The sequence below is a fragment of the Drosophila arizonae genome, chromosome 2, assembly GCF_054131065.1.
Source record: "Drosophila arizonae isolate 15081-1271.41 chromosome 2, UAZ_ARI_1.0, whole genome shotgun sequence".
Taxonomy (NCBI): domain Eukaryota; kingdom Metazoa; phylum Arthropoda; class Insecta; order Diptera; family Drosophilidae; genus Drosophila; species Drosophila arizonae.
The window spans coordinates 30324310-30348671 of NC_142922.1; the positions used below are offsets into that span (position 1 = coordinate 30324310).

Below are 24362 nucleotides of genomic sequence, written 5' to 3' on the forward strand. Positions count from 1 at the left end.
TCAATCAGCTGACGTGCACGCTGATTGTATCGATTATATCGCTAACACAAGTGCTATAGTTATTAAATGAAAATTAAAATATCAACGCCTTGTCACAATGTATACTGATTCATCAAAGTAACCAACATATATTTGTCCAATAACTCTAAGCATTTAGCTTTCATTATCTATGGAAATTAGGCAAATTAGTTACTGAGTTTACTGATAGATGTTCCATATATCGAATTGAATTTTCGATAACAGTCGCGGCCATCACTACATTTACATAAATCTATTTCTACAATTTCAGCTTAACCATGTCTCGTAATTTGTTTATATCAATTGCAAACTTTGTTAATCATTTGGAACGACTGTTCTTGCCCCACGGCGGACCACCGCCCGCCTTAGCCTATTTAGTGCACCAACCTAGCAGTTCGACCACCAGCACATCACAGAGCTTCAGTCTGAAAGACCTCATAGGCGATGGCATGCTCTGGGCTGTGCCAAAGCACCGGCGCAGTGTGGAGAAACGATTAAACCGCAAATTTGGCTATCCTGAGTATGTATGGAAGCCGCTGAAGGAGAAGAGGAATCTGCGCTCCTGTCAGCACTGTGGTCACGATTACGAATTGGGCCTTCTGTGCCGTAAGTTGTGTTGCCCCTATAGCAAACTCGTAGTTATATAAACAATTTGTTTTTTACAGCTCACTGCTATGACAAAGTGCGACAGGAAACTCAGCTCATGCAGGATAAAATACAAGCACAATTAGGGCTGGAGCCTGTCGAGCAAGAAGTGATCATTTTGTACGAGGGCGAGACGGCAGATCAAGCGACGGATGCTGCTACCGGCAAACGCATAGTTGAAATGAAGAAGCCTCGTCCCATGTGGTTCACTAAGAACCTGCTGCAGAAGTCGACACAGCAATCCTCGGACACCAAAGAAGCTAAGCCGTCCAACCTGGCTTAGGAGGCTTCCTTATCAATAATAAAAACTGTTTCATTTGTTAACAATTAACTAATTTATTTTGCGTGAACTGTAACGATTGCGCCCGCTTAAGAAATCCATTGTTAAAATCATGAGCGCTCATTGGCTTCTTGCCCTCGACCCTCAGTTGTAGCACCTCCAGCTGGGTTTCTTGTGCACAACCGATCATAAGCGATTTGCGCAGACGATGGAAGTAAAAGGAGCCCGGGGCTAGAACTGTAGACGTTGGCAATTGAATTTCAAGGGGCTTCAGCTCCAGCAGCTGCACAGCTTTGCCCAGAAAAGAGGTAGTTAGATTCTTAAATCCATAGAGGGCACGATACCGGGCAAATAGCTCCATTGATGTTTGCTGTGACCATCGAACCTCTGTGATCTTTGACGTAATCTTCGGTGCTGTAAAATAATTTTGATGATACGAATGACTTGGATATATGCATATATAAACGTCTACCATAAGTGGCATCAGCATTGTTTTGAGGAGACGCATTCAAGAGTCTCTCATCCAAGTTGTTCACGGTGTCGACAAGCAAATCGGCACCCAAATGCGACAAGGCAGAATGCAACTCCGGCATATAAATATCACTTCTAATGGGCATCTCCCGTTGGGCCAATATCTGAAAGCTGGATCACGTGAGTTAAACGAAATAGTAGGATTGATGCCGAGGTTCTGCTTACGGGGCCAATGTCGAATTGATGTGGAGCTATCTTCATTATGGTAATGCCAGTCTTGGCGTCCCCCTCCATTATGGCATACATGATGGGTGCAGCACCGCGCCATCGGGGCAGCAAGCTAGCATGGACATTGATAATGCCGCGGGAGAGCGCGTTTATTATATGTAAAGGTATCAGGTGACCAAACGATACCACTACGCCTAGCTCGTAGGCGGCACACTGCTCTTCCGATATTGGCCAGCGGTAGAGGGCGAGTTTTTGCTGTTCGGCGTAGCTGCGCACACAGTTCGCGGGACTCTTGAAGGAGGTAACTACGCTTACGTCAAAGTTGTTCAGGTGCAACTTTTTCAAACTTGGCAGTGAAAAATTATCAGTGCCAAAGAACAAAATTTTGGGTTGCTGAATGGTCGCCTTATACCGTCGGCTACTCACTAAAATGTTTGAAAACACTTTTCTCTTATATTTAAAGAAATTATTTACTAAGCTTTTGCCGCATAATAACATTATTACAGCTGTTGAGGGCCTTGCACTAACAGCCCTGTACTTGAGTGATGTTTCATAACTGCCGATATTCTTTATGTCATTCTTTTAATTATGAATTATTATTCGTATTATTTAGGTAATTATAATGGGTCTGCCCTAAACGTAAAGAAGTTTTCTTGTGCCATTTTATCATTTATATTAACGTTATTTAAATTTGCCTCTCCGGTCTGATAAAATAATTTCGAACAGTCTGGCAGCACAGAGCTTGCAACTATGTGAATACATCGATATGTCGTATCGATAGATAAATAAACATTCGTCATTACATTTGAGGAAAATGAAAACAGCTAAGCTGCGATACAGATATCTAATAGTAATTTAGAGATTCTTTACATACATTGCTACGAGAGTTTGTTAACAGGCTCACTATGGACACTACCAAAACTGTGAAAAACTCAACAAATTCCTTAGCTACCACCACTTCTAACTCCACTGACAAAATGAACTACGCATTGCAAGTGGCATTGCAGACAATGAAAGAGCGCTGCATACAATTGCAACGACGTGTTTCTAACATGGAGGAGGAAAATCAACGATTACGCGAGGGCACTTTTGGCTCGTCATCCGCCAATGGCAGTGCACAGGAGAAAACAGACTGCAGTAACGATGTCTCGTCGCTACGCTCGCAATTAGATGAGCTGCAACGCCAAAAGGAACAGCTGGAGGATCAAATAAGCATGGTGTCTAACGAGAACCGAAGACTGTGGTCTCATCTGTCGAAAATCTCCAAAGACCAGCAACACGAATCGAAAGACGATGAAGTGGCCTTGCCTGCACATGCTCGAGGCGCAGGGAAAGTTTCAATTGGTGCCAATCAGAACCTCATTCGTTCTAAAACATTTACCCAGCACTCGCCAAATCCGCACTTGCGTCAGAAGATGATAACAGAGGTCAGCCTAGAGGAGATTCCGCTGGACGAATTTGATGGTAGCGAGGTAGAACTAGGCTATCCATGTGGACTGAATGTGGACGACCCTAACACTGTAAACGAGTTGGACACCAATGTCGATGCAAAGCAGTGCATGGAAGGCTTGCAGGACTTGCGCCGGGAGGCGATGAAACAACAGCAAGAGCTCAATTCCGCCCTTTCACAGTTGGAGACGCGCATGGGTGAGTCGGCTGTCTATATTCGATTAATCAAATGTAATATTATTATTTTATCTTGCCACAGCGATGAATCCGTGTCCGGAGTGTGTGCGCAAGGCAGCCAACAAGCCGGAAATGGCTGATAAAAGCTTAGAGACTGAAGATAACACCGAGCCCAAGCGGTACAGCAACAATGAGCACACAATAAGCCAAGTGCTCGACACAATCAACGGGCATTCACCATCGGTCGTGCCCGCTCCCCGCTTAAACTTCATCCAGGAAAAGCTGAAGGCTGATGCCATAGACAAGACGTGCCCCATGTGCGGCAAGCTGTACTCCAGCCAAGTTTCGTTCAAGGCATTTCAGGAACATGTCGAAATGCACTTTATTGATGACACGCTAGATGCGGATGGAAGCATGGAGCGGCAGTTTGAGTTCGTTTCTCATGCAGTCGGTGATTTCTGACCCAACAAACTTATTTACTTTGCTACAGAGCTTTAGCAGCAACAAATCTAATTTGTTTCATTAACATTGCATTGTAAATGATATTGCAATTAAGCAGTAGTTATAATAATAATGAAAATTGTATAGACTAAGAAAGCAAATATCAAAACGGTTTTAAGTTACATTTATTATAATTTTCATTACTCCTAGACAGATCTCTGTCAAATTATAATATGAAGGCATATCTAAGCATGTGCTGATTATTGTTTTAAAAGTTACCTACGACAGCCAATGTATTTGTTGATGAACTTGCATAAGCATTATCTGCTAATAATTAATTATACATGTTCTCGATAACAAACATGAAGGCCACAAATAACATAGAGCAGATATTTTATGCATAAGGTTAATACTTAGTATATATTTATATTTATCTCAATTTGTATCGTTGTTCCCAGTAGAATAACAATTTATGTACAACAATGCGGTTATCATTCAATACAAAAATGTTTATCCATGTTATATATATTGTCTTCACATATCCATTACCGAGACGAAAAAATACAAAATTAGCTTTTATTGATCAGAAATGCCAGTGGATGTTCGAGTTGTCAGTGTGATATGGAACTCTAATTAATTATATACAATGAATATCCAATTAAGATTGTTCTACTCGACAGAGACCGACTAGGAGATACCGCGTGCCGTCTGCTACGCACAGAAAAATAATAAAAACAAGTAAGAAAGCTCTAGTCGAGACTGCTCGACTACGAGATCCCCTGAACCCTTGGAGCAATAGATATTTCAATAATTTTCGCGTCTCAGCTTACACAAGAAACACGCACACACACGCACGTACGCACACACAGATCACACAATTCAGATTATGATTATAACATGGATATGCATGTAATTGCCAAAGCACAAGTCTCTAGTATTTGAAATACGCTTTTTACAAAAGTGAGGGTGAGGGGGTGAATTTAAGGATGGGGGGTAAATTTTAACAAAAACCGAAATTGTATAAATTGCATGTAAGCATACATTAAAAATTTAGAGACTCTAGCAATAAAGGTGTAGAAGATATAATTGTATAGCTGGTTTTCGATAAGGTTTTTTTTATCGATAAATAAGATCGGGATGAGTTATCGATTTTTAATGATAAACTTGATATGCGCGCTGTAATTACGGGCATTAAAAAAAAAATTTGAAGTCTCTAGCTCTTATATCTTCTGAAATCGACGCGTTCATACATACGGACAGACGGACAGGGCCAAATCAACTCAGCTCTTCGCCCTGATCAAAAATATATATACTTTGTGGGGACTGCCACGCCTCCTTCTGCCTGTTACATACATTTCAACAAAACCATTGTACTCTAATTTCCCATTGAAAATGGGTTCAGAGTATAATAACTATGACATCCAAATTTGGGAATATCAAAAAGTCAAATTGTCTCATATTTGAAACAAAAGACTTTTGTTTTAATTAGCGGGTTATTGAGAGAGGTATACGTACATATATTGCCTATTATAAATATAATATTAATATAATTATAAATAACGTTTTAGATCTACTTAATATAATAATGGAGCCTAAAGAAGTGTTATATGCGGTTCGGCAAATTTATGAATAATAAGTAAATATTTTAATAATTTTGGAATTAGACCGTAAAGGTTGTTGAACTGTTTGGTTCAAATTTAGATTAAAATGTATTTAACATCTTGGCCTGTATGGTTAAAATATGAACCAAATTTAGAGACTAATATGGATGAATGAATTCGTAAAATATGCTTAGAAATTCTTCAAAGAATAAAGATGCACAGGGGTGCATAATGTATGGATATTACTAACTAGAGAAAGTTACTCTTAACATATTAGCTATAACCATGTCCAAAATATTCGATAAAGAAAATACGGACAGACTTTAAACTAGCAGTTTAATATCAATGGAGCAGATGTAAATTAGGATAAATAATAATTTACATAAATATAATGAGTAAAATTTTTGACACACATACACTAGTAGAAGATACACATACATGACTGCATATATACATATGCATGTGCTCTCTCCCAATCGCTAGACCTAATGAAATGCATGAAATACCAGATATTCTCGGATCATCGAAGATTAAACACCCTGCACATTGGCTAATATTGTTCAATTACCTATTCAATATATTGGAGCTATTGTAATTGCTGAAATATTATATTGTTCTTAATGCGCTGAAAATCAAAGTCTTTTAAATGTCGAACTGATTGTATCAAATAAACTCGATTAGCAACAAAGATTTCTTTTTATCTGCAATCACTTTTTATAAAATCCATAGCTAGTCATATTTCTGAAAAAAATACATTCAATTGGTCTCCAAATGTGCGACTACGCATTTCGAGACGAATTTCTATTAATAAGAGAAGGCAGTTAGACTGCTTATCATTTGGCATTTACCAATGACTATTGGCAAATTTGACAATGACTATTGCCGAAATTTGCATATGAGCTTGATTGTCTTATCAAATGTATTGGAAAGCTACAGCTGATACTGTTAATATAAGCTAACTATGCTACATATGTATATGTATGTATTCTTAGTTAGTTTGAGTATTCGGTCTTTGTAGATCACCACAGTGCTTCTCATTTACATAAGATTTACATTTGTGACAGCGCCCAAAAAAGGCTAAATCTGTAAATTAGAGAACGCCTGGTACCCGGCAAAGGTGCTCCGATTCAAATATGCGCATTGCGGGTCTTTTTTCTTCGGCGGCGGCGGCGGCGGCGGCGCATTTGCTCGGGTATAAAAGATTCGGCGCGTGGCCAGAGCGACTTTAGTTGCGCTCAAGCGGTAACCGCAGTAGTCAAGGGTGCAGTGAGAGTTCCAAAGAGAAAAAGAAAAATAGTGCATAAACTGGAGTGAAGACAAAAGACCAAGTCCAATTAGAAGTAACCCCAGATAAGCTAAACATGGGCGTTAATCTACTCCAAAAACTGTTCTTCTTGCTGCCTCTCGCCTATCAAAGTCCATCAAATGGTAATTGGAGGCAAGCCACGGTGAAGTCTTGTGTCGAAAACTGATGATTATGAATTAAATTATATATATTTATAAGTGATTAATAGGCAAATACGCTTAAGAAAAAACAAAGAAAACGAAATGGCATAAAAGGCGAAATGCGTGCGAAAAATAAGAGAGAAACGGCAATCCTCATGAATAAAAGTGAAAACTTATGAATAAAGATTCAGCTTCTAAGCATTCACGTAATATATATTTTTTTGTATTAATATATATTTTTGGATGGCATCGCTCTAAATAGAGAATGGAATTTTGGAAAACTAAATACAATTCAAATAGCAATATTTTATTTATTCATTAATAGCTTTAATTTTTTTTTCAATATACATAATTTAGATGGTACCTCTCAAAACCCAGATTGGAATTTCGATCAAAACGGCGCTGACTGGCAAGGAATTTGCGCCACCGGCTTTCGTCAAACGCCTATCAAGCTCTCTGTCGATACTGTAAGTCTATATATACATATATTTATCAACAGATTTATCAAGGGCTTGCTACACTTGGACCGTAAAAGTTCATTTGGATTTATCTCTTATGCTTCGATAAACTTCACTTATACTCGTGCATCCTATCAATCGTATAATTATTTGTATACATAATAAGATAGTTTCTATATATTAAATTGCAGTCAGTCGTTGAGCTACCTGCCTGATATCACCAACATAATAGGCCAATAATATTCAATGTGGTATTGCCTTTATTTATTCAAAAATGCAAATCTGACACTCGCATATTAAATTGATCCCCCTTAATAGGGTGATTCATTTAAAAATTATGAATGAAACTGCTCATAGTTTTGGCTCATTTGTCAAGTTCCATTTTTGATTTATTCATTAATAAGCTTTTCGAATATATTCAATATATCCAATCTTATAGTCAGGGCGAATCTGCAGGTTCCTTAGTCATAGGCAAGGCAGAGACAAAACCTGGAAAAATAAGATTGCAGTCTGATCAGATTCCAATCAAATTTTGAAATTTCATTTATTATAATTCGTATACATATTATACATTAAAAGTTGAGCGTATTAACAGTAAAAAAAACTAAAAAATGGTAAAAGTATTCCTTTTATTGAATAGAAAACAAAAATAGTTTATATTTATGGGTAGTTTAAAAAAATTCTTATGTTCAAAAACAATACTGGGATCAACTTTTATTTGAGGATTGACCTAGATTATGCACAGATTTGTATAGAGCTCTTATGAAAAGTCATCTTGGCGTTTTCGCGTTTAATATTTGAGCGCTTCAACACAAACTGAGCAAGAGCCTCAAATTGCCCCAGACATGAGGCTCTAGCATTTAAAACGTGGCGCATACAGTTTCAGCTGATATCTGTAGTATACCGGAGTATAGAGTTTGAATTACAAGTCGTTAGCTTTAATAGCTGTAGATAATAAACTCGATAAATATTTGAGACCCCAGCTCTTTAGCTGCAGACGGACGTTACGAAAATTCAATTTACTCTGTTCGCACTGTAAGCGTCTGTGTGCAATATCTGTGCGACTGCAAAATTCTTACTTAATGAATTTTGCACTACGGAAAAGATTCGCAATAAAGATCGGAAGGCCTTAGCTAAGCCCACACGTGATTACAGACAATAGTCAGACAATCGAGTGCAGCATACCATATTACAGCACATAATACGTAAAAGCTGTTGTTTGCGCCGTCTCAAGCGTTGACAGCTGATAATTTGATAAATGGTGCGCATTTCCAGAGCTTACTTCCGAATGATCCAATTTACTTCAAATTGTACGCAATTTGAAGCTAGTTTTCACTATTAGCATTGTCGCATGTACGATTGTATGGGGTATACACAGCCTAAACACGGCGTTTACTGCTTTCCCTTTTCTCTAGTCACTCATTGTGCCGCTGCCACGAATATATTTTGGCAACTATGACGTTCGACTGAATAGACCGCTGACATTGGTCAACAAAGGATACACAGGTAGGCTGAGATAGAAATATAATACCATGCATATATACATATATAATCATTGTGAAATGTCGCATTGCAGCTGATATGACGATACCAGAGACTCGAAATGGCCAGAAGCCTTTCATCACAGGAGGTCTGCTCAAGGGGCAATATGTAGCCGAGGGGGTGCATTTCCATTGGGGCTCGCCTGTGACCCGTGGATCTGAGCACGTGATCGACCGAAGGCGATTCGATGTCGAAATGCACATTGTGCATCGCAACACGCGCTACGAAGACCTTACGGAAGCCCTCAATCATATCGACGGCGTTGCTGTGCTGGGCGTCATGTTCAAGATAGTCAGAGTAAGCTTTAGGTGATCTACAACAATGATCTCGACTTATATGAATCACAAATTTCAGAACCCGGATCGCGCGTATCCAGGTCTGAGAAAGATCTTCAATGCTGTTCCAGACATAGTCGAATATGGAGCTGAGGTGGATCTGCCTGGCTCCCTGACCCTTGGCCAGTTGCTGGGTGACTTGAATACGCGTGACTTTTTCACCTACAAGGGGTCATTGACCACACCTGAGTGTAACGAGGCTGTCACTTGGACAGTGTTTGCTGATCCTCTGCCCATATCCCTGGCAGATATATCCAAATTGTGGATACTCCAGGACTCGAATGGAAACCTAATACGCAATAACTATCGTGAGCTTCAACCACGCAACAATCGTCCCGTTTTCTATCGCACAAATAAGGACCTCAGTAACTTTTACCTTGGATAACATCAAGCCTACCATAATATTTATTTAAATTAATTATTTATTGTCTCTCATAAAGAAAAATATTTCTAATAGTATACGATCGGCAAAGACATGCTGAAGATGAACAAATTTCAATTAAATAATAATAATGCATTAGATTTCTAATCAGACAATATGCCAAAATCTCAGAAAACAAGATTTTTTTCCAGAAGATTATTTATTTTATTTCCTTTTTAACCTAAGCCAAATCTACTAATCTCAAATCTAATTCTACTTCAATTTTTTATTTTTATTTATACTCTACATCTTAATTTATTTATTCCATATTAAACAAGTAAGAAAACTCTAGTCGAGAGTGCTCGACTAAACACTACCCTGAACCAAACTTATAAAAATGGACATTAAGTATGGTTAAACATTTCAATTTCGATGTATTTAAAAATATAAGAGAAATAGAAATCATTTAATTAAATATAAACATTTTGAATTACGGTATTTTGTATATACGGTCATTTAAAACGAAATTCAAGTATCTAGCTCTTATATCTTTTGAAATTGACATCGAACATACTGACAGACGGACAGACGGACGGACAGGGCTATATCGACTCAAGAATATATATACATTGTGGGATCTGCCACGCCTCCTTCTGCCTGTTACATACATTTCAACAAAACCATAACACCCTGATTTCCCATTTTCAATGGGTTGAGGGCATAATAAGTCGCAAAAATAAGAACAGATTAAACATCGCCTCTGTCCATCCGTACATCTTTATATTCGTCCGTCCGTCTATAATTCTATTAATTCGCATTTATTAATATTTCAAACAATTCATATTTTTTATTTGCTAATAAAGCCAATGAGTATTTATCCCTCCATTTTATATGTTTTAATAGGCTGGTCCCCGTCGCCTTTGCACTCTTTGCAAAATCGGAGACCTTATAATTCTCAAAGGGTTACAGCTTAGCACGAGTACTATCAGCAATGCGATTACTGTGGGCGACAGTGTTGCCAACTTTTGTTGAGTAAAAAAGCCTTATTTTAGTGGGAAGATATTTTAAAAACTAAACTTTTAAATTTTGTGGGCAAGGAAAACAAGCTTGTTTTTACAAGTATCTTTTAGCGTTTCTCGTAGGGCTGCAAATTAGAGTTGGGAAACCATCGATGGACGGCTCCATCGATGGTTTTTCCATCGATGGAAAAAATTATCGATTATATCGATGGTTCCATCGAACATTTTTTCCTTTCAAATTTTAAACATTTTTTTTGTATATAAGTCGTACTTTATAGAAATAAATGTAAGTAATGCTCTTGTACTTTCATACTTTTCCTTGTACATATTTACAGAATAAGAATAAAGAATATAGACAAATATAGAGAAAATATAAAGGTTCAATTCATTGAATTTTCAGTTCCAAAACATAACACAAATTCAACATAACGATTTTAAAGATAACTTAAATATATATATCAAGCGCAATCATTTCAGCCAGTGAATTAGCAGGACATGCTTTTTTCGCCGAGCTGGGGGGGGCGCATTGATCCAATTTTGGAGCAGTTGTTTCAACGTGGTCTCTTACCATGAAGGGATGTACACGTCGTAAGTATTCCATCATATTGGAAGTGTTGCCGCTCGGGCGGTACTCTTTTCCGCAATGACGGCATTTGACAAGCATGTTCATCAGTTTCTCAAAATGTAACCAAACTTCTGATGTTTTTTTTTTTCGTTTCGTGCTAGGCTCATTGGATTCAGTCAATGCATTTGAAGATGAAATTGTAGTGGAGGCATTGCAGGTTTTATCTAAAATGTGAAAAATACGTTGAGGCTAGAAAATAGCACTTTTTTTTAACGTAAAGTGCCCCTCCACAGGGTATAAAATACTTACTTGAAACGACAAACTTGTCCATGTTAAAGAAAAACTACCAATGTTTAACAATGTCCATATACTATGCTTGTCAACTATTTATTAAATTTCCAAAAAATAGATCAAGTACGCAAACAATAAATTTTATTTTGTTTCAAAAGAAAATTTCACATGTTTGATATGTTACTCAAAGCGGCGATATATCGATATCGACAAAAGTCAATCGATATATCATAAAAATTAAAGTCCATCGATATAATCGATGGTTGCATCGATGGTTTCCCAGCTCTACTGCAAATCCATCGATGGTGGCTCCACTCGATATTTTCTCCATCGATGGAAAAAACTATCGAATATATCGATGGTTCCATCGAAAATTTAAAAAGCTGAAAGGGAACATTTCATGAAATTTGAGTACTTAACTATTCAAATTTTTATATTATTTACATTTAAATAATTCGAAATTTATGTTTTGAATTATCAAAAGTGTTTGTTTTTGTGTTTTTTTTTTTTAAACAATATTGTATTTAATTCATTTTTTCAAACATAATTCTTAGTATAAAACAATAACAAAAACAATAAATTCATTATCTTAAACATAATATAAAATATTATAAAATAAAATAAAAAGTAGAGATCCATTTGTACTTTTTTGACTGGTAATAAAAGCTATTCATTTGAATTATTATTTCTGCTTAATTTGATCTTTCATCATCATCATCAACCAAGCTCATATTTTTGTTTAAAAACAATAATATATTTACATTTTTCGGCTTCAACGCCGATCTCCGCTGAGAAATTATCTCTCCGGCCTTACTGAAAATTCGTTCAGACTCAGTGGAGCTAGCGGGAATACATAAATATTTTGTTGCCAATTGTGCAATCGCGCCAAACTGAGACTCATTAATCTGGAAAAAAGTTAACGTTTTATATTATGCATATGTTCAGTTAGCAAACTTACCTTCCAATAAGTGAGCGGATCAATATCTTGTGCCGCATTTTGCTGTTCCAAAAATTGGCGCATCATTAAAATTGCGTCGGCTCTTCTGTTTTTTTGTTTTTGTGTAATATTTTCATTAACGAAATCAAATAAATCATCATCCTGTTTTTCTGGCATTTCTATATTGTTATATTGACTATCTTTTTTTAGAAACGCTATTTCTGTTTCTAAGGCAATTGCAGCCTGTTGCGCAACACTCGAGCTACGAAACCCTTCTTTTTTAAACCGTGGATCAATCATTGTTGCCATCCGTGGCACCGATCTATTTATGTAGGGTAGAAGCCTACATTTTACACGATCGATGAGAAGTGCGCATGTTTCTGAACCCAAGTCGGTCTTCATATTTGGTCCTAATTTTTCAAGTTTGGCTAATAAGCCAAATATGGTTGGTATTAACAAGGAACATGTAACAGTTTTTGCGGCCGATGCGCGCTTTGTTGCCACTTCAAAAGGCGCAAACAACAAAACCAAATCCTCTATTATAGAGAATTGTTCTGCACTTAAAGGTGTAGGTGCCTTTCTGATTTTTAGCAGAACAGAGGAAAGTGGCTCGCGCGTTTTCAAAATTCTTTCCAGCATGTAGAATACGCTATTCCAACGAGTGGATACCTCCTGTATTAAGCTATAAGGCTTATCAATTGATTGTTCATTTTTAAACATTGCATAGGCAATGGAACTACTTTTGAAAAACCCCACAATTTGTTTTGTTTGGGTAAGTAGCGCCTTAATGTCATCGCGTGCCAATACGTCTTGAATGACAAGATTCAATGTGTGGGCAAAACAAGGTAGATGTTTTTTCTTAAGTATTTCACAGGCTTTATTCATTGACGCATCATTGTCTGTCACAATTGTTTCGACTTTGTCGGACACACTCCATTCGTTTAATATTTCCTGCAATGTTTCAGCTATATTGTTGCTGCCATGATTAAATTCGCATAGTAATGGCTGCGTAGCGAGCACAGCTGTTTTTAGCTTGAATTGCAACATATAATGGCATGTTACAGTCAAATAATTGATGCCACTTTGGCAAGTCCAGCTATCCGTTGTGACAGAGCAATAATTTGCTTGATTAAGCTGGTTCTTCACTTTAGTTTTCAGCTCATCATACATATTTTGAATATGCACATTTTGTAGCGTTGTGCGGCTTGGAAGTACATACCGTGGATCCAATAAATTTATTAAATATCTGAAGCCTTCGTCTTCCACGATACTGTACGGTTGTACATCTTGTGCTACCATTCGAGCAACCGCTCTGTCTATATTAATTTTTTTTTATGATGACATTGTATATTTGTCATGGCATTTTACAAATTGATCTATTTTATTTAAATTAGATGACTCATTTGATTTAACTGGATGAGCACGTTTTAAATGCTCCAGCAAATTGGAAGTATTGCCACTTGTTTTATATTCTTTGCCGCAAAGGCGGCACTTGGCGAAGATTTTGTTTTGGCACTTGTCAAAATGTGTCCATACCTCCGATGTCTTCTTTCGCTTTTTCGCCTCATCGGCACCAGGCATGCTCGGCTCATTGGTCGCTTCTCTCTTATCTTTAATACAATATTTAATAATTATTAACAAAAAAATTACTTTGCATTGCTTTTTATTATTACTTACTTGACGGATTCAAAAATTTGTCCATATTGCAATCTTGCAGTGAAATGTCGCAAAGAGAACAAATATATCGATGGTGCAAAAAAGCCATCGATCCATCGGACTATTCAAATTCCATCGATAGATTTGCAGCCCTAGTTTCTCGTAAGCTTTCATTGTTTTGCGTAGTATTGTTTTCACAGTACTGGCCTGACAATAAATGCTTTCCATATGCGCGCAGGCCTGCTGCCTTAGCCTATTGCCTGCCAAATGTTGTGAAATTTCAGTGTTGCCAATTTTTGTTGAGCAAAAAAAAAAAGCTGTTTTTAGTGGGAAGATACTTTAAAAAATAAGCCGAAATTTTGTGAAAAAAATCGGAAAAAAGCTGATGTTTTTATACCCTGAACTCATTGAAAATGGGAAATCAGGGTGTTGGAGTGATGGCGTCGCCGATAAGTAAAAGACCGGCTTGTAGTTTCCTCGTCTTTATTTGTAGATTAGAGCTGTGTCGCTCGTATAGTATTGTGAATATATAGTTGTATCGAAATGTCAGTACCAGGAGAGGCAAGTGACAAGTGTGTGAGAGGAAGTACTCAGCAGTACACAACAGAATGCTGTTAATAACATAACATTGTGTGGTGCGGGAGGAGCAATTCTTGTTAATGAGATTTGGCATTAACATACTCCCCCCCCTTGCAAGGATTGCAAATTAGGACGTCGCGTTTGAAGCTGGAGACCCTTTGGTGTGCGGATCAAAGCCGTCAGCGGAGCTGTGACCGCCTTTTTGAGAGCCGAGGCGGAGTGACGTGCTGATCCCTGGAGATGCAGGAGCGTGTGGTGATCCTGGCCACACGTTTTGCAACGTCCCTTGTTGCGGCAGGATTGCCCGGAGTGCTCGTGAGCCAAGCAGTTCGTGCAGTACTTATGCATAAGTACCGCACTCAGCCGTTTCTCCTCTGAAAGGCCCAGAAAACGCTGGCAATTCCGGAGTCCGTGGGTTCCTGGGCACACGCGGCACTGGAAGGAATTGGTACCGCGTGGCTTGCTGCTTTTGGATGACGGCGTCTTTATCTGGAAGATCGGATGAGTTGGAGGTTGAATTGCTTGCTCGTTAGAACACAACATGGAGGTCAGTTTGACAGCACAAGGAGGACGAGGATCGGGTTGGAATAATGGGCCTGAACAAAGAATATTATTCAGGCTGTCATTCAGTGCTGGACGGAGAGCATTGAAACCGACCCTCACTTTCGGAGTGGTGCTGTCGGGAGCTCGGAATGGAAGAGCTTCGTCAGATGATACGGTTGGCAGAGACTCAAGTTTCGCCTCTTCCGAAACAGAAACTTGAGTTGTGAAGGAGGAGACCGTTCCTGGTATCATCTGTGAAAGTGGGCCTGTCAGTACCCAACCGAAAATAGTCTCCAGACCTATAAGAGGCCCACAAATATTAGGGTGATAGCCTCCCTGAATGATAGTCGGAAGGATATCCGCGCCTATCAGGACATCAATTTCCGCACTCTTGTAAAACTCGGGGTCAGCTAGCTGAACTTTCGGAAGTTTGTTTAACAAGAGTTGCGGAACTGGGGACGAAGGGATGTTACCAGCCAGGTTTGGCACGACGAGAGCAGAAGCTTTGATTCGCAGTCTCGGCTTCAACGGAGAACCAATATCAAAGTTGCATAGCTTGTGTGCCTCAGCTGTCACTGCTTGATTCAGGCCGGATACCTGAGTATGCACGGATTTGAAGGGCAACTTGATATTATGGAACAGTCGCTCAGAAATGAAAGTCGCTTCGGACCCTGAGTCGACTAAAGCACGGGCGGGATAGGTTGCGCCGAAGTGGCATATATTAATCACCGCCGTGCCGAGGAGGACACCTCGCGTGTTGGCAGCCAGATACGTTTGGACGTTGGACATACCTGGAGTACGAGTCGGAGCTATAGCTGTTGCGGAGGCAGCAGCGGTCCGAAGAGTATTGTCCCTATGGAGTAGGGTGTTATGTCGACCATTGCACGTGAAACAGTTGTGAGTACTGGTACACTCTCGTAACTGGTGACCTTTAGCGAAACAGTTTAGGCAAAGCTTCCTTGATTTTATGTAACTCTCTCGTTCATGAATGGATAGTTGGAGAAACTGAGGGCAGAATCGGATTGGATGATTCTCTCTTGAACACAGATCGCACCTTGTACCGATTGTGTCCACTTGCGTTCTGAACGAGTTCAGTCGTTTCGGAAAGGCAGGGTTCGCAGATCTCGGAGTTGAGTTTGGAACTTTTGGAACAGAACGGTCACCTTCCATAGCCTCAAGAGCACGAGCGCGCTCGCTAAGGAAGTGACTAACGTCCTGCCAGGCTGGGATTTCGGTTTTTCGTGTCAATGAATGCTCCCAGAGAGATCGAGTGTGATCTGGCAAGTTGGATGTGCACACGAACACAAGGATACAGTCCCAATTCTCCGTAGAGATTTGAGCATGCTCGATTGCAGTGACGCATCTATGAATGGTGCCATGCAACTCTCTGAGAGCGGAGCCTGATTCCTTGGTGATCTTGGAAAGGTTGAGAAGAGTTCTAAGCTGGCTGTTGACTAACAGCCGCTTATTCTCGAACCGATCACACAAAGAGACCCAAGCCGATGCAAAGCCGTCGTTTGTGAGAGGATACTCTGCGACTAGTGCGTTTGCATCGCCTGCTGTTTTCGAATTAAGGTGGAATAGCTTTTCCACCGGAGTTAAACACGGATTTTTGATGTAGATCGCAGTAAAAAGATCGCGGAATGTTGGCCAGCGCAAGTAGTCGCCGTGGAACACTTCCATATCAACGGGTGGAAGGCGACAGCCTTCAGACGAGGCGAAAGGAGCGGACATAGGAGCGGGCGGTGTACTCGATGCGGAAAGTGCATCGATCTGTACACTCAGGTGGGTCGTACACCGCTCGTAGACAGCGTAGCAGTTGTCGAACTTGGCCTCCATGGCTTCAACTTCGCCACTGCTCGCCCCTTGGCTCAATGCTCTGGCACAGATCTTATATTGCTGCTCAACATCATCCCACAATGCCTTGACCCGATCTCGGCGGATCTCGAATGCTCGGAGCTGAGCCGCCTGGGTGGCGTTAGAGTCTCCGGGACCGTCAATGCGCGACTCAAACTTGATGAGCCTATCCGCAGCCGAGATGAAGTCAGACAACGACATTTTAGACGGACTTGCGGGCTTTGGACTGGATCGGGTGACGACCGGACTACGCTTGAAAGTGCTACTTGTCTGCGGTTTCCCGGACGGAATGGGTGATGCAGAGGCACTGCGCTTGATCAGACGCGAAGCTGATACACTAAGTTGCGCTCTACCCGAACGATCAGACATGGATGCTAACTAGAAGTTAGCTGCTGGAAATTTCTGATATGGAGGCAGAAATTAACTCAAAGAACAAAGTAATTCAGTTGACAAGAGCAAGAATGTTGTCAACTGAACGTAGAGCAAATTAGAAAAGAATTATTGCCTTGTTGCAAGTAAAGCGAAAACAAAGAAGAAGAAAAGGCAAAAAATTTAATTTATTTAATTAGGATAAATTAAATAATCAAATTCTTAATTTGAAATTCGACTTTGTAATTAATTATTTTAATTAGGATAAATTTAATAATTAAATTTGCTTTACAATGTCTCTTTGAAATACGATAAATACTGATCGTGACACAACTATCGTTACGAAATTGTGGCGGCCGCTGATAGCTATTGAAAATGTTATCGATACTAGTGACGATCTCAGCTGCTTGGACACAACACAAAACAACCAATTTAACAATTTAAGATTATTGTTTAGTAAATGTGTAGTGTATATGTATGTGGAAGTTGCTATTGTGAATTTATATGTTAATTGTGTTGCTGGGCTGTTTGTACGCGAGTGAAATATGAAGAAGTTTCAAGATGCTCATATGTGCATACATGAATGTATGTATGTATGAGCGTATGTTCGTACAAACAGAAGAAAGCGGACACACAATTAGCAAATAGATAAATAAAACTAGTAGAAATTAATTATTAAATTGCAAAATAAAACTATTAAAAACAACAAAGGATACTGTGTTTTATTTAATAGTTGAGCGAGGAGCATGTATATATGTATGTATACATATATATGTCTCTCTGCAGCCGGCGACTAGTTACATATATATATGAGTACATATGTATGTATGTGCGGATGGATGAAAAGGCAGAATATGTAAATAAATTTATTAAACGATCAACAAAGGATATTGTTCTTCTCGTGTTAATAAATATTAATCGGATTTAAACACAGCTTAATACATATCTATATATATAAGAATATATACATATAGGCATGTAGTCGAAATATTGCTAGATTAGTACATATATATGTATATACAAGGGAAGGCGGATGAGAGGTGCCAGTGTATTTATGCATATATATATGTATGTACTACTCTAGACAAGAATGGGGTACTTATCTCGACGGCCGATGGAATGCTGGTGTGAAGGTGGATGAAGCTCCGGCTCGAAGGACCAAATGTTGGAGTGATGGCGTCGCCGATAAGTAAAAGACCGGCTTGTAGTTTCCTCGTCTTTATTTGTAGATTAGAGCTGTGTCGCTCGTATAGTATTGTGAATATATAGTTGTATCGAAATGTCAGTACCAGGAGAGGCAAGTGACAAGTGTGTGAGAGGAAGTACTCAGCAGTACACAACAGAATGCTGTTAATAACATAACATTGTGTGGTGCGGGAGGAGCAATTCTTGTTAATGAGATTTGGCATTAACACAGGGTATAATGGTTTTGTTGAAATGTATGTAACAGGTAGAAGAAGGCGTGGCAGACCACACAAAGTATATACATTCTTGATCAGGGCGATAGAGCTGGAGAACCATCGATAGAGACGGTACTCGATGGTTTTACCAACAATGGTTCAAACCATCGATATTATCGATGGTTCCATCGAAAATTTTTTTATATATTAAAATCAAAAATGTTGCACATTAAATACATATTTACATACTATGAATGCTAAGGTTCAACAAACAAGGTTTATTCAGTCCAGTTTTCTTAACAATATACAACGAGACTCTTTCAGTTGCTTAACAAAAATAATAATAATAAAAAAAAAAAAAAATACAAAAAATTTAAAAAATCATTTCACTTTCAAATCTTACTACTATAATAACGCTTAAATTTCTAGATCAACTTCATTCTCCATTTCATTAGCAAAAATAATTTTAAAAAAAGTATAAGAGATCATTTGACTCCATAAATTTGAATAAAAATGGCGACTTATTCTCTTTCGGCAGTTCCTCATTTAAATCAGGATTTGTCGCACAATCTTTGATAGAGCACAGCTCTTCCTCTAAACCCAATGCAGCTTGTTGCGCATTTCCTGCATTTTGGAATCCTTCCTTTTTAAACCGAGCATCAAGCAGAGTTCCTAGTCTTGGGCCAGACCGATTCTCATATGGATATAATCTTTTTTTAACTGCGTTTATTAAAAAAAGACCAGCTTCCGTACCGACTACTGTTTTCATTTTGGGCACCAATTCCTCCAAACTTTTTGTTAAAGCCAGCACTGCTGGAATGATGAGTGAAATCGTGACAGTATTTGACGCCGATGAATGTTTTGTTGCCGTCTCAAAAGGCTCAAATAAAGAACATAGATCTTCAATAATGCGGAACTGGTCCTCCGATAAGGGAATCGGTCAAAATGGGACCAAACTTCCGAAACGCATTTTTTTCGTTTGCGATCGATGGAAGCAGCGGCGTTAGGTGGACTTGAAGTTGTTGAAGGCGTAGGGGCAACAACATCTTTTTCTAAGAAATTACAGAATACATTAAAATCAGACTACAAATGATTTAGTACAAACTTACTCGACGTAGCGACAAATTTGTCCATATTAAATGAGGAACTGCCAGTTGATAGATTGATATGATTCGCTACAATGTTGAATTGCAATAGTTATTTTGTAAATCTAAAAACAAATAAAATAAGAAGACAAGATTTCTGACTTACGCGTGCACACTCTCCACTCAAATTAAATTGTCGATATATTGACCATCGAGAAATTTCCATCGATGTATCGATCAAATAAAGTTCCATCAATTATATCGATAGTTCCATCGATGGTTCTCCAGCTCTACAGGGCGACGAGCTGAGTCGATTTGGCCCTGTCCGTCTGTCTGTCCGTCCGTCCGTCCATTTGTCCGTATGTATGAACGCGTCGATCTCAGAAGATATAAGAGTTAGAGACTTGAATTTTTCCTAGGCCCGTGTATTTCACGCGCATATCAAGTTTTTCTTTTTATATCGATAATTACTCACGATATTTTATTATCGATTAAAAACCTTATCGAAAGCTAGTTATTTAATTATATCTCCTACACCTTTAGAGCTAGAGCTTCCAAATTTTAAATGTAGACTTACACTCATGGTCAAATTAATAGGTGGGACCCAAAGATTCTAGCATATTTTAGAATAATTGCGGTATGACAACATCTATCAACACGAAATTTTTTTGTTTAGGTATGTCCACACTATTTGAAAATGAAATAGGTAAATCCTCCCAAAAAATTTACTCGCTAAAAAGTTTTGGCTGTTATACATTCTCTACCTCAAAATTGACCTGGACACATTAATAGGTGTGTTTAACTAAAGAAAAAATTATTAAAATATTAAAGAGTTTTTGAGTAAGCAAAGGTAGTATTTTTATTGAACATAATTTGAATGAAGCATCAAAATTTTCAATTGCAACATTAAATTTTTAATTTAATTTTTAAAAATTATTATTTATTATATGTATAGTCTTAAACTCTATGTCTTATTACTATTTTATTATATCTATCTACATATAAATCTTAAGCTATGTCTTATTATCTAGTTTGTCCTTATTATCAAACTTCTGCTTTGCCAGACGATCTTTCTGGACCCGAAAGCAGTTTCTTATTGAACTTATATAGGTCTTCTTAGTGGACCCTTCGGTTTTGATAGCATCTGTAAATTAAACATTATTAAATTTTTTGTCATGAAAAATACATGTAAGATGATTTATACATACCAGATAGAGCATCGTTCAAATATTTGAACTGTTTAAATGGCTCTTTGCCGTTTAAGCCGTCGTAATTTAAATTAGGGATGATATTCTTTGAAATTATGCTATCAAAATTTTTTGCTAAATTTCCCTTAGCAATTTTTTGAAGAATACGCACCTGCATATATAAATTAAAGAAGAAATCGTTAAGTTGAATTATATTACATACAAGACATAAGGTACTTACAAAAGTTTCTTTGTTTTCTTTTATTTGTTCATCTATTTTTTGTAGGTCTCCCATAGTTAATATGGGGAACCAATCCGACTCTGATGCAATGTCCTCGTTGGTCAATTTTTTGAGAATAGCAAGAATTTCTATTTGCCTTTTTTCTATATTATTTAGTGTTTTTTTAATTTCCACTATATCCTCCACCTTTGCAAAGCGCTCGTCTTTGTCATCAAACTCCGAAGAAGTTACATTAAAATTTTGCTTAAACATATCTTAAACACAAATGGATTAGTAAATAATACTTATGTCTGCGAGTGTAAAATAGGGATAAAAACTAAATTTTCTTTATATGGCAAGCAAATGTATTTATAACTAATTTTGCTAGCAGTTTTGTACTGGTTTGAACAATACCTATTGTTTTTGAATTAATGGGCTCAATGTAAAAAGGCTGAGGATCCTCAAAGCGTCGACATTGCGCGAACTTTTTATTTTCTATTTCAACGAATTTAACTATGGTGGCCGGATAACAAGGTGGGATGCAGCAATAATTATTGGGAGCTATAATTGAAAGAGTGAATTTTATAGAAACCCACTTCGTTATATGTCCTTCCTTATTCCTATGGAACGAAGTACTACTGCATTTGACATTTTTACTTTTTTTGATTGGACACTTAATAGATTTTTTGACTTCTTGCATAAAATTTTCAAATTTATATGCAGTTAAGTCTTGAACATATCCCATTTCTCGGACAGACTCACAAATATGCATTAAATTATGAACATTAAAAGAAACATTTTGATTGCCATATTTAAGAGCAAACGTGCTCACAAAGTATTCGAAAATTTGTTGAATTATATCTATATTAGTATTATAATCTGATTTTTTTAATAACAGCCTATAACCAGTGTGCAACAAAAGTAAATTATAATAATAATCTTCTGGTATTAAATCTTTAAGGAGAACTATTGAAGTGTATAAAATAAACAGCCTAAATTCGGTGGCTTTCCACATACTTAATTCTTCAAGACTTCGTGGTTTTCTATGGAACTCGGACGGAATTAAAGCTGCTATTATTTCTATCTTATGATCATTGGAAAACTTGCAGTCCTTGACTGAATTATTGTAAATTAATTTTAAAATTTTCTTTGTAACTCCTAAGTCTATTAGATGCATTGCATCTAAGGGAAACTGTGTAATCATACCAATACCTAATTTCTCTAAAACCATTTCATTCGAAAGGAAATAGTTTTGGTGATGATCAACATATTTCCTTGACGTGTAATCACTGTCAGATATTTTAACACCTCTGCTTGTAGAATATGCTATAAAATTTCCTATTCGAGTGCCTACTTGCGTGCATACATCCATTGAAGGATGAATGACCTTTTAACCCACATATAAATGCTTTAGCGGGGGCATCGCATATAAATGATTTGCATTTAACTTTAACTTCAGTTGTTCCTACCTTTATGCCGTCTAACTCTATGCGTTGCAACTCCTGAGCAAAATCATTTAAGAAGACATTTGGATTAGCAGGTTTTTGGTTCCCTACAAATGTTCCAATCATGAAAACTTCACTGTCTTCAACATTTGAGAAATGTCCTAATATTGGCCAAAGTCACATGCGGGAGCTTTTAAACAGAGGCAGGCCATCAATGCCAACATCCATTTCAAGATTTGGATATTGCTCAAAAATGTGCTTGTTTGTTTTTACATAGTTCTCGATGCCTAGATGTAGATAGTTTCCCGGAGCTACTGTCCTTAAAACTGGGTTCTCTCGACGGGTAACTAAACAATCCACAGAGAAAGGAACATCGATTCCTGACCCGACCAAAATTTTCAAAATGGCACGAACACAGTTTCTAGGTGGGCTGAACTGGATATACCAATCCCGAAGATTTTCTGTTAAGCTTAAGCTTTCACTACCGTCTTGCTGGCTATTGCCTTCAGGCATGGGCATGGCAACATCTTCTAAAATTTCATCTTCATTGGCATTGCTAGAACTACATATGTAAGCTGCTGACTTCATTGGCTAACACATTATTTTCACTTCTTTCTCTGGCAATAAGTGGGCGTATGTTGCGATCACTAAATCCTCTTTTTGTAGGCATATTGCAGAATATCACTAATCGAAATACACACTTCAAAATGGGCCTCTTTAAAACACACTTATTAGCACACTGGCGTTGTAGTTGCTTATTGTATATATAAAAATATTATTTATTATATATTATTTATTTATTTTAATCTTATTTATTATTAAGAAACTCTTAAAATTGGCTTGATTGCAAGTATTTTAATTAATATGCATGCAAATAATAACATACATACATATGTATGTATTTATTTACATATATATGTATGTGTGTATATTGCACGTGGCTATAATCGTTTGAACATAAAATAATAACTGGCAAATAAAATAAATAAATACTGCTTTCACTAATATGCAACGAGCCAATTTATTATATATATATTATATGTATATTTATAACTTACTGTAGAATAATACTTCCCTTTAAATTTACGTCCGCACGGCTCAACAATATCAGAAAAGTGACGCGCCGCGGCGTGTAAAACGAAAACAGAAATCATCACACATATGCATTTTTGCACTTGTATTTACACTCATCAACACTATACACACAAAAGGAATAGGCATAGACAAAAAAACCAAACGAAAGAAGGCACGCATTCCATGCAAAAAACGGTAAAGTCCAAAACGCAATTCGGCGATTTCGTCACGACGCATTGCGTCGGACGCAACGAAAGACGAAAATCGTTTATTGGTCAGCGGGGAAGGGGCATACAGAAACGAAGTTGACAAGAGCTCGATTCTGTCGTATGAGTAGAACTTTTTATTTTGTACATTACAAATGCGCTGAAAAAAATGTTCATAGGTAATGCATTACTTTTTTGTCGTATGTAATGCATTATTTCAACAGACCTCATTCAGGTCGTCGCCACTGGGTAAATGCATTGCCTCACTATTGGGACGATCGGAGAACTTCGTTACAAACGCTCTAAAACAAAAAAAAAAAACAAAAAAAAAAAAGATAAATAAGCCGGGTGCCCGGAGGAAAACTACCGTAAAAGAGGATTCCCGGATAGTCACCTTGGCTAAAAGGGACCCTTTTAAGTCTTCGAGAGCGATTGTCATCTAAATGGGCAATGTTGTGTCGGCACGAATTATTCGTC

The 24362-nt window shown here is 37.8% G+C and overlaps 4 protein-coding genes and 2 long non-coding RNA genes across 8 annotated transcripts; 3 read left to right on the forward strand and 3 right to left on the reverse strand.

Moving 5' to 3' along the window:
- Nucleotides 1-116: 116 nt before the first annotated feature.
- mRpL32 (mitochondrial ribosomal protein L32) lies at nucleotides 117-994 on the forward strand. Its single transcript, XM_018000516.2, has 2 exons — nucleotides 117-624; nucleotides 684-994. The coding sequence occupies exons 1-2, from the start codon at nucleotides 297-299 to the stop codon at nucleotides 944-946; spliced, it is 591 nt and encodes a 196-aa protein (XP_017856005.1). The 5' UTR covers nucleotides 117-296; the 3' UTR covers nucleotides 947-994.
- On the reverse strand, nucleotides 975-2367 carry LOC108608900 (methionyl-tRNA formyltransferase, mitochondrial). The gene is made up of 3 exons (XM_018000513.2): nucleotides 1640-2367; nucleotides 1416-1578; nucleotides 975-1357 (listed from the first exon to the last, which is right to left on the reverse strand). Exons 1-3 carry the CDS (start codon nucleotides 2138-2140, stop codon nucleotides 984-986), a joined length of 1038 nt encoding a protein of 345 aa, XP_017856002.1. The 5' UTR covers nucleotides 2141-2367; the 3' UTR covers nucleotides 975-983.
- A 43-nt stretch (nucleotides 2368-2410) lies between these two features.
- On the forward strand, nucleotides 2411-4231 carry spn-F (C2H2-type zinc binding domain-containing protein spindle-F). The gene is made up of 2 exons (XM_018000919.2): nucleotides 2411-3289; nucleotides 3351-4231. The coding sequence occupies exons 1-2, from the start codon at nucleotides 2548-2550 to the stop codon at nucleotides 3728-3730; spliced, it is 1122 nt and encodes a 373-aa protein (XP_017856408.1). The 5' UTR covers nucleotides 2411-2547; the 3' UTR covers nucleotides 3731-4231.
- A 2289-nt stretch (nucleotides 4232-6520) lies between these two features.
- Nucleotides 6521-9950, forward strand: CAH6 (Carbonic anhydrase 6). 2 transcript variants are annotated; one of them, XM_089462863.1, is made up of 5 exons: nucleotides 6521-6962; nucleotides 7114-7223; nucleotides 8630-8720; nucleotides 8791-9053; nucleotides 9111-9950. In XM_089462863.1, exons 1-5 carry the CDS (start codon nucleotides 6932-6934, stop codon nucleotides 9474-9476), a joined length of 861 nt encoding a protein of 286 aa, XP_089318989.1. In that variant the 5' UTR covers nucleotides 6521-6931; the 3' UTR covers nucleotides 9477-9950. The 2 variants fall into 2 exon arrangements, with proteins under 2 accessions (XP_089318989.1, XP_017857053.1); XM_018001564.2 differs by having other exon boundaries at nucleotides 6522-6738.
- LOC149270861 (uncharacterized) lies at nucleotides 7457-19934 on the reverse strand. 2 transcript variants are annotated; one of them, XR_016268677.1, is made up of 6 exons: nucleotides 19920-19934; nucleotides 19778-19843; nucleotides 13942-19720; nucleotides 12286-13874; nucleotides 11346-12232; nucleotides 10832-11260 (listed from the first exon to the last, which is right to left on the reverse strand). It is a non-coding gene; the product is annotated as an uncharacterized LOC149270861 (long non-coding RNA). The 2 variants fall into 2 exon arrangements; XR_016268676.1 differs by lacking the exons at nucleotides 19778-19843; nucleotides 19920-19934 and adding an exon at nucleotides 7457-7703 and having other exon boundaries at nucleotides 11040-11260; nucleotides 13942-18705.
- An 802-nt stretch (nucleotides 19935-20736) lies between these two features.
- Nucleotides 20737-23432, reverse strand: LOC149270862 (uncharacterized). Its single transcript, XR_016271039.1, has 3 exons — nucleotides 21182-23432; nucleotides 20962-21112; nucleotides 20737-20897 (listed from the first exon to the last, which is right to left on the reverse strand). It is a non-coding gene; the product is annotated as an uncharacterized LOC149270862 (long non-coding RNA).
- Between the last annotated feature and the right edge of the window lie 930 nt (nucleotides 23433-24362).